This window comes from Anabrus simplex, chromosome 2 (genome assembly GCF_040414725.1).
Source record: "Anabrus simplex isolate iqAnaSimp1 chromosome 2, ASM4041472v1, whole genome shotgun sequence".
Taxonomy (NCBI): Eukaryota; Metazoa; Arthropoda; class Insecta; order Orthoptera; family Tettigoniidae; genus Anabrus; species Anabrus simplex.
In genome coordinates this window covers 201,780,134-201,794,483 of record NC_090266.1, presented here as the reverse complement: position 1 = coordinate 201,794,483, position 14,350 = coordinate 201,780,134, and the positions used below count along the sequence as shown (strand labels likewise).

General features: G+C 36.9%; 1 protein-coding gene across 2 annotated transcripts in view; it reads right to left on the bottom strand.

Annotated features, from left to right (window-relative positions):
* Nucleotides 1-728: 728 nt before the first annotated feature.
* Nucleotides 729-14,350, bottom strand: part of LOC136864008 (regulator of nonsense transcripts 2) — a 514,509-nt gene continuing 500,887 nt past the window's right edge. For both annotated transcript variants that reach the window (XM_067140503.2, XM_067140504.2), the window contains exon 21: nucleotides 729-3,029. In XM_067140503.2, coding sequence (XP_066996604.2) covers nucleotides 2,919-3,029 — 111 coding nt within the window. In that variant the 3' untranslated portion in view covers nucleotides 729-2,918. The remainder of the gene's footprint in view (nucleotides 3,030-14,350) is intronic.

Genomic DNA, 14,350 nt, shown 5'->3' with positions numbered 1-14,350 from the left:
GAAAATTAAGTTGATGTAGCAAGATAGGTTTTAATATCAGAGTAGTTGGTGGCGACACTTCTCTCGTCTATGTACGTTATATGGTCATTATTGTTGTTGCTGTGGAGGTTGTGTACCGATATGTGGATCCACACGGCTCACATGAGCCCCAGACGTACTCGCAGCAGAGCACAACAAATATCCAAACATATCGGTACACAACCTCCACAGCAACAACAATAACGACCATATAACGTACATAGACGAGAGAAGTGTCACCACCAACTACTCTGATATTAAAACCTATCTTGCTACATCAACTTAATTTCCAAATTTTTACTGACAAGAGTTCTCATAACATACCAATGCAAAGTATATCAACCATAGAACATTCTCGATATTCAACTTAATCAATACAAGAACTACAAGAGGATTGAAGAATGAATGCAACGCAACATGAACTCAAATTTTAATAGACGTTTTTAAAATATACCATGTTTTAATGTGTTTAATGTGCTATATATTTTTAGTGTCTTATGATGTGGCATATATATTTTAATGTGTTTATGTACTCATGTCCATGCTCAATCAATAGGTTTTAGTTTATTCTAACCATCACTACTTTTAATCAGAGCTATTTTAATGCAACATACTGCAATATATTTTACTTCCATTTTTTATCAGACATCCGGATGCTCTTAAGTAACTTCTTTGTAATTTATCTAATGACTGTAAATTTGTGTGCTAGCTGATGACTGTAGTAATTCATCCACAATAAATGTATTGATCGGTGGAACATTTTTCTTATCTATTACATACAATGTATTTATATTAATCAACAATAAATAGCGTATTAAGTAAACGTTTGGGGTTTTGTTGATTTTCAGTTAAAACGACTGTACGCAACTCCCGGCGTTACACCCAGCAGGCGACCCCTCGCGGGTTAAGCAAAAATTACACCTGAGAGTATCATAACTAAATAAACACTTAAGTATGCTGAAAAGTATGTCAACAGTTCATACAACACAAAATATTACCATACCTATAAACAGCAATAACAACTTAAGATGTAAGTGCTTCCACACTGACTGCCAATGTAGGGAAAGTAGAAGCTTTGTATTCAAATACCACAGCTATCTAATACTTCCAGCTCAACTCTGTTAGAAAATCATAATTGTACAAAAATTTACAAATACAATTACGTCACTAATTGTTATCTAATATTTACTAACAAGAAATATGATACAAGACAATTGTTAATGAAGCATAATACGACTAGTTCATAAATTTAAATATTTAATTTTAGAAAATATTCTTTACATTTTCAGTCACATAAAATAAAACAATTCATTTGGAACAACCCTTAGGAAGTGGTGAAAGTCGTTTTTATTATAACCAACTAATGATAAGACCAATCAGTTCTATCTCAGTTTTCAGTCCACACTGTCAAAATATATTCATGAGGACTTAACTAACATTACACTCCTCAACAAAAGTTTGGAATACCAGTTAAAGAAAAGGATATATTGAATCGAGCCAAATTTTGTTTTTATGTTCAGTATAATTAATTTGAAATGTTAAATATAGACAGAGGGTTTTATCTTACTCCGAGAGTACAAATTAGAGTTTGTTTATTTATTTATTTATTTATTTATTTATTTATTTATTTATTTATTTATTTATTTATTTATGTGTTAACCTCCAACACATTTATGGCAATATTCCAATCTTTTGTTGAGACGTACATTTCTAACACACAGTTCTCTGTGGTACAGTTGGAGAGTTTGAGAAACACACAAAAAGCTGCAAAGATTGTCATAATTCTCCTATTAATTAAATAACAAAATGAGGCTTTGCTAAAAAAGATCATCAATTGTATGTCTGTATTCCTTTCTGCAGCCTGAGAAGCTGTACAATATTTAAGGATGTTCGCTATAATCATAGCTTTGAAGTCAAATATCAAGAAATATGGTACAAGACAATTGTTAATGAAGCATAGTACGACTAGTTCATAAATTTAAATATTTAATTTTAGAAAATATTCTTTATATTTTCAGTCACATAAAATAAAACAAAATTCATTTGGAACAACCCTTAGGAAGTGGTGAAAGTCGTTTTTATTATAACCAACTAATGATAAGACCAATCAGTTCTATCTTATCTCAGTTTTCAGTCCACACTGTCAAAACATATTCATGAGGACTTAACTAACATTACACTCCTCAACAAAAGTTTGGAATACCAGTTAATGAAAAGTATACATTGGATCAAGCCAAATTTTGTTTTTATGTACAGTATAATTCATTTGAAATGTTAAATATAGACAGAGGTTTTTATCTTACTCCTGAGAGTACAAATTAGAGTTTATTTATTTATATATTTATGTGTTAACCTCCAACACATTTACGGCAATATTCCAAACTTTTGTTGAGACGTACATTTCTAACACACAGTCCTCTGTGGTACAGTTGGAGAGTTTGAGAAACGCACAAAAAGCTGCAAAGATTGTCATAATTCTCCTATTAATTAAATAACAAAGGCTTTGCTAAAAAAAAAAGAGCATCAATTGTATGTCTGTATTCCTTTTTGCAGCCTGAGAAGCTGTACAATATTGAAGGATGATCTCTATAATCATAGCTTTGAAGTCAAATATCAACCAAGTGACAAATTTTACTCCATGCTGGAGTGTTAAAAATATTAAAACAGGACTTCAGCATGCTGCAAAATATGTAACTGGTGCAATGGTGCACTTGTTCAGCACAAAACATTAAACACCTCTATGAACACTGACACAGAACTTTGAATGTACATACATTTCCTTCATTATGTAACATTTGTTCATAACTGGGATAGATTTTAAAATCCTGGAAAGATTTGTACTTGAACATCTCACTTTTTGTCCGCAAATATTACCAAGTTGTGCCACCATGATGTTCTTCTCACCTCACTTTCTTGGGACCAAATATTAAGTCAGCATCAGGCGCACCTTTAGGGTGCTGATATTTGTGTCTTCTTTCACGATTGAGGTTCATTACAACAGGTCGCTGTGCCTGAAAAAAAAAAAAAAAAAAATTGTAAAAGGAAGTGATTATTGACATATAAAACAAGGAATTAGTTGCAGTAAGATTACAACAACAGTATATGCTACAGTGAAGAGAAGTGAAGAGAAGTTTCACAGCTGTAATTCAGTGATTGCCTTTTCTCTTCAGTTAATTTCAACTTAGTAACATACTTTCATTTCCCTCCATATTATTCATACACTTATTCTACAACATAATTCACAATTAAAGTACCATAAAAAAAATTTAAAAAAACTTCTTGCATAAGAACAATTCTTCAAAACAGATATGACTGAATAAAATAAAGTTATGAGGGGGGGTAGAATGAGTTCTTGGTTCAAGGTATTTACAGGGGTTACATAAGACTGTAACCATTCAACTTTGTGGTTCACAGTTTACACGGATAATCAGGGATTCAGTTAGGAGGAAATGTAGTAAATGGTTTGACTTATGCAGATGACTTGGTCTTAATGGCAGACTGTGCTGAAAGCCTGCAATCTAATATCTCGGAACTTGAAAATAGGGGCAGTAAGTACGAAATGAAACTTCGAATTTTCAGGACTAAAGTGGTGTCAATAGGGAAGGAACTTAAGGGGACTGAGTGTCAGGTTGGGAACACTAAACTGGGACAGTTAGATTATTTGATGTATTTAGAATGTGCATTCTCCCAGGATGGTAGTATAGTAAGTGAGATTGAACCAAGGTGTGACAAAGCTAATGCAGTGAGCTCCCAGTTGCGATCAACAGTATTCTGTAAGGAAGAAGTCAGCTCCAGGACGAAACTATCTTTACACCGGCCTGTTTTCAGACCAACTTTGTTGTATGGGAGTGAAAGCTGGGTAGAATTCTAACTTATGGTTAGAAGTAACAGACACAAAAGTAGCAAGGATGATTGCTGGTACAAACAGGTGGGAATAATGGCAGAAGAGTACTCAGTATGATGAGATAAAGGCTAAGTTAGGAATGAACTCAATGAATGAACTGGCTTTGTTGGTAGGGTTATGTGAGGTGAATGGAGGAGAACAGGTTACCTAGGAGAATAATGGACTTGGTATGGAGGTTAAGAGAAGTAGAGAGAGACCAAAATGCCAATGGTTGGGCTCAGTTTCTAATGATTTACAGATAAGAGGTACGGTACTAAACAAGGCTATGGAGCTAGTTACAAACAGAGGATTGTGGAGGTGTTTGGTATATTCACCAGTGGTTGCAGACTGAATGCTGAAAGGCACAACAGCTCTATAATGATGTATGTATGTATGTATGTATGTATGTATGTAAAGAAGAGGTACGGTACTAAACAAGGCTATGGAGCTAGTTACAAACAGAGGATTGTGGAGGTGTTTGGTATATTCACCAGTGGTTGCAGACTGAATGCTGAAAGGCACAACAGCTCTATAATGATGTATGTATGTATGTATGTATGTATGTATGTAAAGAAGAGGGGAGAAGATATATTTACTACAGGCTGGCAAACAAAGCAGGACGTGTCACGGTAGCTTGTGTGCCAATTAAGTGCCATTTCACAATTATGGCAACTATTCCACCAGACAGGAAACGTGTCCCGGCACTACAGCAGAAGACATCACAGTGTACATCATCATCACTAGAAGACAGGTATCTCACCCTAAGTGCCCAAAGATGCAGTCGAAGTATTGCAGGAAGCCTTGCTCAGGACATTGCCACTGGTACAGTTGATTCCAAACACACTGTCCACAGACGACTCAAGAGGAATGGGTCATTCACCTGGAGGCTTGCGATTTGCATTCCACTGGCTCAACATGTAGGATTCCAGCAAAATATAGCAGATATTTTAGATTCAGAAAGGCACATGGACTGTATCGCTATTGACCTTTCCAAGGCTTTTGGGCTAGACAAACAAGTGACAGAATGAATGGCTAAATTTCTACACAACAGATCTTGAAAAATTAAAGTAGGTGAAGCATTATCTGATCCTGTAATGATTGGGGGTGTGAGCGCTGCACACGGACCTCAACAATGGTATGATGGTGAATGGGTTGAAAAGTAAAGTCATGTTTTTCACCAAGAGAAAAAGTCCTCTCGGTTCTTAATTACTGTATTGATGGGCTGAAAGTAACTTATGGGGATCACTGTAACTATCTAGGTGTTAACATAAGGAAAGATCTTCATTGGGGTTTACATCGGCCAAACATGCCGGTCCATTGGTACTCATAACAAGAAACATGAACGAAATATTCGTCTCAACCAGCCAGGCAAATCAGCAATAGCTGAGCATCTATCATAGGGTCATGATGTCATGTTCCAAGATGCTTGAGCTCTTACCCACACTAGACACTACAGGTCCAGGATTATACGGGAAGCTGTGGAAATACGTAGAAATCCTAACAATTTCAACAGGGACACTGGCTATCAATTAAGAAATATCTATTTGCCAGCCATTAAGGATTTACATAGGTAGTTCCCTTCCCTGTCTCTTCACTATTAGTATTTTGGTGTTTTCCAAATTCGTACGTTCCTCATCACCAGATGTTTCATTCCAGGCTTGTGTCAATGTCATAGTTTCATATGTGCGTACATCTGTTATGTTATGTGACCCTTGCAGACTGATTCTGATGGTTCCGTCAGCTTTCACTTTGAACATTAGCGCTGTACCGCGTCCGGGGAGCCATCTGGTGACAAACGAACGTACCATTTCCACTTCTATTATAACGTCTAAATTTCAAAGCTCATTGTTTAAGAAGCCTTTCTCGTGGACAGTCGATATTTTCTTCTGATGATGCAGAGCAAAGTTCTTTGCAAAACGGTAAGAATTTCACCCTATTTTCTTGACACGGCATAAGCCCAAAATCGTTTATCATGTCTATAAGTACGGGCCGTGAAAGCATCAATGGCTACATTCAATATGGTAAACTTCAGCAGCCTGTAATTCTATTATGTCTTTCACTGGTGGCAGATAATGGATTAATGTCCGGTGTGGTTTATAGATGGTCTTCATGTCTGCCAATCCTGTCTGTAGTGTTTCTGATGTAAGGAAGTACCACTGTTTTCGGACAGGTCAGTTCTTCTTCTCCTTTGTTTTCTTCTACGGCAGTCTTTTCTTTGTTTCCTTCTAATTTTCTAAAAATTTGTTGGATGTTGTTTAATGACTAGTCATTTCACCTGCGGGTTCTCATGAGGTGTTCTTTCCCTTCTGCGAGGTGTTCTGCATCTGATATCGCTATGGCCCTATTAAACAGTGATTTTAGAACAGCCTGCTTTTGTGATGGGTGATAGCATTCTTTGGCTAGTATTGAGAGTCTTCTGGTAGTTTCTGGTCTAGTAGCATAAATACTGCTGTTAGTGGCACCTTGGTGAAAAGTGATGTGACGTCAAAACTTACTAATAAGTCTATACTTTTGATGGATTGATCCTGAAGGAGCTGCATGAAATATCGGGAGTCCTGAACGTAGGTTTCGGTGTTGTCCTGTATGTGGTTGAAGTAGTCTGGCTAGCTAACAGGTGACACTGTGCATCCAGCACACAGTCAATTAATGACTGGGAGATGGATTACCTCAGATCAAGTAGGGGTATTTCAGTCGCCTTGACAAAGAATATGTATTCAAAACGTTGGCAAACTGTACGAAATGTACAGAAAACATGAATGCGGTTCAACCCGGAAGAAGAACTAAATAACTACATACTGTGGAAGATTCACATCTAGTATAAACAGGATGTCAATAAAGGTTACATATATCTTTATATGCTTATGAGGGTATTTAGGGGCAGTAGTAAGCATGTAAAGGAGAGAACATATATGCCGCTGGTAAAACCGCAATTAGAGTATGGTTCCAGTGCATGGGACCCATACCAGGATTAATTGATTCCAGGACTGGAAAAAATTCCAAAGAAAAGCAGCACAATTTATTGTAGGTGATTTCTGATAAAAGAGTAGTGTTGAAAATGTTGCAAACTTTGGGCTGGGAGGACTTGAGAGTATAGAGACAAGCTGCTCAACTAAGCGTTATGTTCCAGGCTGTCAGAGGAGAAATGACATGGAATAACATTAGTAGACGAATAAGGTTGAGTGGTGATTTTAATAGTAGGAAAGATCACAATATGAAGATAAAAGTTTGTAACATATACCATGTTACACTTACAGCAATTTAGGTATATTTATATTATTTATGTGTAACAGTGTATATTATATAAGAATATATCCAGGCAATTACGTTATTATTTTGTCATAATTCATTTCTTGTATTATAACATACATTTCTGGGTTATTATAATTAAGCAAGGCATTTCAAGTATTTATATGTTAAAACTATGTGTATAAGTGGTAAGAATCAGGACAGCCATATTCTAGGACATTTCAACTTCACCAACTTGTGTACAAAAGAGGGGGTCTGTATTCTGCCTGATTCATCATCGCCAAGCCAAAACTACTGGACAGAAAGAAATGAAATTTTGGGGATACATTCATATTAACATGCAGGTGCTCGCTAAGGGAGGATTTTTGGATATTCCGTCGCTAAGTGGGTGAAAAGGGGGGTGAATTTTTAAAATGAGGATATCTATATCTCAAAAACTTAAAAGTTTACAGGCATAAAAATTGGTATTTGGAATCTCCTTTCAAAATACAGAAACATGTATTTTATTTCGTTTTCGGTAAATCCCATTAAGGAGGGGTGACATTTCTTGTATCATAATATACTGAAACGGGAACGCCCTACGAGCATTCACGTTTCATTCATTTATTAAGAGGAACTCGCTAACACCCGGCCGTAAGCATTTAAAACTTGCGCCGAGCGCACAGGCATTGTGGGAACTGCAAGCAAGCTCGCGCTGTTCCAGAACACCGGCCAAGGTCAAGCGACGTCACGCAGAAGGTTCTTTCGTGTTCCATAGCATTGCAGCATGAACGAAATGTGATATCAATATTTCAATAACGTCACCTTGCAGGCAGGAATATTGAACGCTGCTAGCCAAAATTTCATGTCAATCAGTGTAAAGATGGCCAAGATATAAAATTTTCTTGGGGCCCACAGGTGTAGCCACGCCCACCGACCTTCGGCAATATAAGCGAATCGCCAGCCTGGGGTAAAGCAGAGAGTGTGCAGTGTGGGCAGTGTGCAGCTGCAGTGTGCCGTAGGCAGAGAGAGTGAGAGGAGTCGGCAGTAAGCCGTGAGTTCAGTGTGTGTGTGCAAGTAAGCACGTCGCGATATAATTCGTCACTCGGTCCGGCTGTGTACTTGAGTTCGGAAACGTTAGTGTTGGAAGCCTTCTCCGTGGGCTTGAACTTAGTGCATGAACAAAAACGTAATTTCGTTTTTATCAGTCTGTACGACTGGGCGATTATATTTCGTTTGTGGACTATGAATGTTTCTAGCATAAACTGTGCCAACCTTGATTTCATTTAAAGACTGTGTTTCTAGCATAAACTGTGCCAACCTTGATTTCATTTAAAGACGGTGTGAAAACAGCGATAACGTTTCTAGCATAAACTGTGCCAGCCTGCATTTCATTTAAAGACTGTGTCTATCCATTGAACTGTGTTCGTAATAAAACTGTGCCGACCTTCATTTCATTTAAAGACTGTGTTTATCCATTTTTCGGAACTGTGTTCGTAATAAAACTGTGCCGACCTTCATTTCATTTAAAGACTGTGTCTATCCATTGAACTGTGTTCATAATAAAACTGTGCCAGCCTTCATTTCATTTAAAGACTGTGTCTATCCATTGAACTGTGTTCGTAATAAACTGTGCCAACATTCCCTCTTAAAGACAGTATTAACTTGTGGAATACGGTATCATAATTTCTTTCCGAGGGACCATGCCAATTCCCAGCATAACCTGTTCAGAATCACGTATGATCTTAAGTGCCAGTGATAATCTTCTGAAAATTACGACGTAACAGAACTTGGACTGTCGTTTATTTCAACACGTGTGTGAATATTGTGCTCATGGTGTACAGTGCAGAGACTGTACCCGGTGAATTTAATTTTCTTTGTGAAGTGCTTAATCACTGCACTTCGGAAGGTCCTAGATTGCTTTCGTTTGTTTATTATTCCAAATACGATAATTCCTTCCATCTTATTCTCATGGAACTGTGACTCTGACTTTATCCTTGCTGCTAAAGTGCGTTCAACATCATTGACTGTGGGAACTATTTCGGTGTGCTTCGCCATAGAGGTGTCACACCAGAGTCCCATGACGTCCGATGCAGAAGCTCCACATTTCCCCGTTCCTGCCTCAGGTTCGAGTCGCCATCAACATTAATACAGAGAAAACACCAACGACGGAAGACAACGCCGACCGCAAGACGACGCAGACGCCGCAGGACGACGTCCCCTCCACGCCTTCAAGGACAACCCCACGATTCAGCTGTAAAAGGTGACATAATTATTTGCATATCTATTGAATAAACTGAAGGATCCACTTAATCATTAAAAAAAAAATTTCACTACCCTTCTCTCTCACTCTCTTAGCATGGGCCGTACACGCCTTGTCGTTTCTCATGCTCTCCGATAAACTGAAGTACGGGCGTTCCTGTTTCAATACATTTCTGGGTTATTATAATTAGGCAAGGCATTTCGAGTATTTATATGTTAAAACTATGTGTATATGTGGTAAGAATCAGGACAGCCATATTCTAGGACATTTCAACTTCACCAACTTGTGTACAAAAGAGGGGGGGTCTGTATTCTGGGGTAAAACCATGGCCACATATATCCTGGTAAACACATTCAAGTGCTTGTGCACTGACATAAAAGGTAGTTACAATAATATAAAGACCCCAGAACAGAAAGCTGTGAACCTGTGTTAATCGAAGCAACTGGTTATGAAAATGTGGAACAGAACAGATATTGTGATTTGTGTTAAGTTGAGAAGGCAAATAATAGGAAGTATGCAAAGACATATAAACATAACGAAGTGTTAATCTGGGACGGAGGAATGCTTATTTTGATTCAGAGAACTCATTATGTTATTCTTTTACTGTGGAGCAAGGCTGTTGTCAGTGTATCCTGCTACCAGTCTTATCTTTGTGAAGTTTGAGTGATTATATTTTATTCTGCTAGTGTTATACGTGAAGGAAAGACTTTGGACTTTGATGTCTCAATTTGGTCAGAGTATTAGAAGTATCGCACACAAACTATCGTCAGTCTATCAGGTTGTGTGGGAATAGCTCGATAAATAGATATCATCATGTGCATCAGGTAGGATGGCACTTTACACTAGCAGTGACTATGCTTATCATGCACGGAAAAGTGGCACCCGCTACTACACGAGAGAGGATGGTGATATGTACGCTAAGCATGACACGGCACAAGTTTGGGGACATGTCGTCTCAAGGAGATTGTGAAACTTGGACAGCTCTGGAATTCAAGGACGCAAGGATTCAAATCCAGTCATGGAAGCAGTAACCTACTGGAATGAGTAACCACCCATTATGGAGGTGGAAATAAATGGAAGTTAATACATGTTAGGGCTGATCTGATTCATACAGAAAGATTGTAAATTCAAATTTGTTTTTCTTTTAATTTGTTGATATAACAGTAGAACCCTGCTTAACCGAAACCCGGGTTAACCGACATGCTCTGGCAAAATTTGATTTTAATATTTTGTTTTTACCCCCTCATTCTTAGCCCTCGATATTAGTAATTCTCTTGGTATACGTGCAAACTAGGCAAACCCTATTTTAATATTATGACTTATGCCAGAATGCATGTGTAGCATAAAACAAATCAGTTTCTTACCCTCTAGCTCGTCACGTGATACATTTTTTCTTGAACAAGCAGGAATAATGGGAAATTGTTGATAAAACTGAGGTAATTGAAGGAATAGGAGACCATAAGGCTGTAATAATGGATGTAGGACTTGTACCAAAAAGGCCTAATAAGAGGGTTACACAAGACAAGAAACTGTACAGAAAAACTAAAGTTGATGAATTTGGGACTTACCTTAAATCACAATTCAGTTGTTGGATAAGTGAAGGGAGTAACGTGGATACACTTTGGGCTAAATTTAAAGGAATTATTTGGGAAGGAGAGAAGAGATTTGTACCTGTTAAGAAGGGTAAAATGACCTCAGACCCTGTTTATTATACAAGGGAAATAAGAAAATTAAAAAGAAAATGTAGAATAGTAAACAGGAAAATCAAAGAGGGTAGGGAGAGTAGAGAAACTAGAAAACAGCTAATGAGGGAACTGAATAGAGTGAAAAAGGAAGCAAAAGAGAATCATATGAATGGCATACTTCAAGAGGGTAATGACCACAAAGGGAAATGGAAAAAGCTGTATTCATATATCAGGAATCAAAAAGGAAAAGGAATCCAAATTCCTACAATGGTGGGAGAAGGGGGTGAACACTATTTAACAGATACTGAGAAAGCAAACCTATTTAGTAGGGAATTTAGAGATTCAGTAGATGATTGTCAAGAGTTGGAAACCGAAACAGAAGATAGAGAGGGAGAGAGGGAAACAAGAAGCTTCTCATTCACAAATGAAGATATTTTAAGAGAAATACAACTGCTTCAGCAAGGAAAAGCAGCAGGAAGTGATCAAATTACTGGGGAGGTATTAAAAACAATGGGGTGGTACATAGTGCCTTATTTAAAATTTCTCTTTGACTATGTCATAAATAATAGTGTAATACCAAAGGAATGGAAGGAATCTATAATAATACCAATTTATAAAGGAAAGGGTGATAAAAGGAAATCAGAGAACTACAGACCAATCAGCCTGACCAGTATAGTTTGTAAATTTCTGGAGAGTTCAATATCGAAGTACATCAGAGGGATATGTGATGATAAAAATTGGTTCACGAGGAGCCAGTATGGATTTAGAAAGAAATTTTCTTGTGAGGCACAACTGGTGGGATTTCAGCAGGACATATCAGATCAGTTGGATTCAGGAGGTCAGTTAGATTGCACAGCCATAGATCTTTCCAAAGCCTTTGATAGAGTGGAACATGGAATATTATTAAAGAAATTGGAGGGAATAGGACTGGACGTAAGGGTTATATGTTGGATAAGAACATTTCTAAATTCAAGGGTTCAGAAAGTCAAATTAGGAAATAATATATCACAGGAAGAGAAAGTTTGGAAGGGAATTGCACAGGGTAGTATAATCGGTCCGTTACTTTTCTTAATATACGCAAATGATTTAGGGAACAATATAACATCAAAAATAAGATTGTATGCAGATGACATAATTGTTTATAGAGAAATAAACAACATTGAGAATTGTTCAGAATTACAAAGGGACCTTGAAAGTATCCAACAATGGGTTGAAGAAAATAATATGAAGGTTAATGGACGCAAATCAACTGTTACAACTTTTACAAACAGGAGCTTTAAAACTGAATTTGAATATACTTTGGATGAGGTAGTTATCCCAAAAGATGGCAAGTGCAAATACTTAGGTGTGAGATTTGAAAATAATTTGCACTGGAAGGGTCATATTGATGACATTGTTGGGAAAGCATACAGATCATTACATGTCATAATGAGGCTACTTAAAGGATGCAACAAAGAATTAAAAGAAAAAAGTTACTTGAGTATGGTTCGTCCATTATTGGAATATGCAAACAGTGTTTGGGATCCTCACCAAGAATACCTAATAAAAGAAATAGATAGTGTGCAGAGGAAAGCAGCAAGTTTTGTAACAGGGGATTTCAGGAGAAAGAGTAGTGTATCAGAAATGTTAAAGGAACTTGGGTGGGAAACATTAAGTAAGAGAAGGGAGAAAACTAGACTTATAGGATTATATAAAGCCTATACAGGAGAAGAAGCATGGGGAGATATCCGTGAGAGGCTTCAGTTGGAAAATAATTATATTGGCAGGACTGACCACAAATATAAAATTAGAAGGAATTTTAGCAGAAGCGATTGGGGTAAATTTTCATTCATTGGGAAGGGTGTGAAGGAGTGGAACAGTTTACCGAGGGTAGTGTTTGATCCTTTTCCAAAATCTGTACAGATATTCAAGAAGAGAATAAACAGCAACAGAGAAAATAAATGAAGTGTTAGAGGGCATTTGACCAGTGCAGGTTATTGTAAATAAAAAAATGTGTGTGAATAAATTAATTCCATCCCCTGGTCTAAGGAGTTTGGACAGCCAAAGTAGGGGACTGCCTGTAGGGGCGAAGTACAGTGGGGACTTTGAGGGCCCTGGGACCGCTACGGTAGCTGTGAAGGCCCTTCAGGAACTCTGAAAGTGGTGGCAAAAGGGGCTCTGGTTAAGACGCAGCAGGTCGTTATGCTACTTAGGATCCAGAACGGGTAAAAAAAAAAAAGTAAATAAATAAATGCAATGTAAATATTAATGTTATACCAGTTGTATAGTATCATTTGAAGTAATTCCATATACTGTATATCAGTTGACTATATTTGTAAGTAGTACAGGAGATATTATAAGTAGAATTTTGTAAACAATATAAATTTATTAAGGATGAGCTGTGTGTTTAATAGAAAACATTGTTAGCGTAAATTGTATAATGTTGTATTATAGAAAAAAAAATTTTCTCTTGTTAATTTAATATTTAGTGCTTGACAATAATGTATTTTAGTGTACCATTTGCCACCAAGGTAGACACCTCATTTGCAAATAAAGAGATTTTGATTTCTGATTTGATTTTGATAATAATAATAATTATTATTATTATTACTACTGTAATATTCGTCATGAATATTGTGCAGACCACTCCGACTTTGACAATAGCAGTTCTGAGAATCGAGTTGCAGCAGATGATGGATTTAATACATTGGAGGTAAGATTGACTTCAAATTTTTATTACAATACAGTACCTCACACTACTGTAATAAAATTTCTGTATACAGTATGCAGATCAGAAGTAACAAAAAAATTGTTTCATTATTTCAGACGGCTTTACGCTTTTTTGAACAAAGCAATGAATCCACACCAGCTGATGTTTTGTTGATTAAACGGTGGTGCAATGAAGCCGCACAACAGCGCTGCACCAAGAAAATTCAGAAGAAAATCACTGATTTTATATAATGAGTGACATTATGTAAACATTTTAATGTTAATATACAGTATGCACCTTTGCTTAACAGAGTTTATGCATTTTTATTTCGACATTTAACTTTTAAATAATATTTGCCTTGTGTCATCCGAAAAAAAAAAAAAGCGTCAACCGAAGTTATTTTGGATAAACGAGGTTCTACTATATATTAGAGTCAAACAGTCAGTTAAAATTATTTATAGTAGCCTTGACAATAGCAGTTCTGAGAATCGAGTTGCAGCAGATGATGGATTTAATACATTGGAGGTAAGATTGACTTCAAATTTTTATTACAATACAGTACCTCACACTACTGTAATAAAATTTCT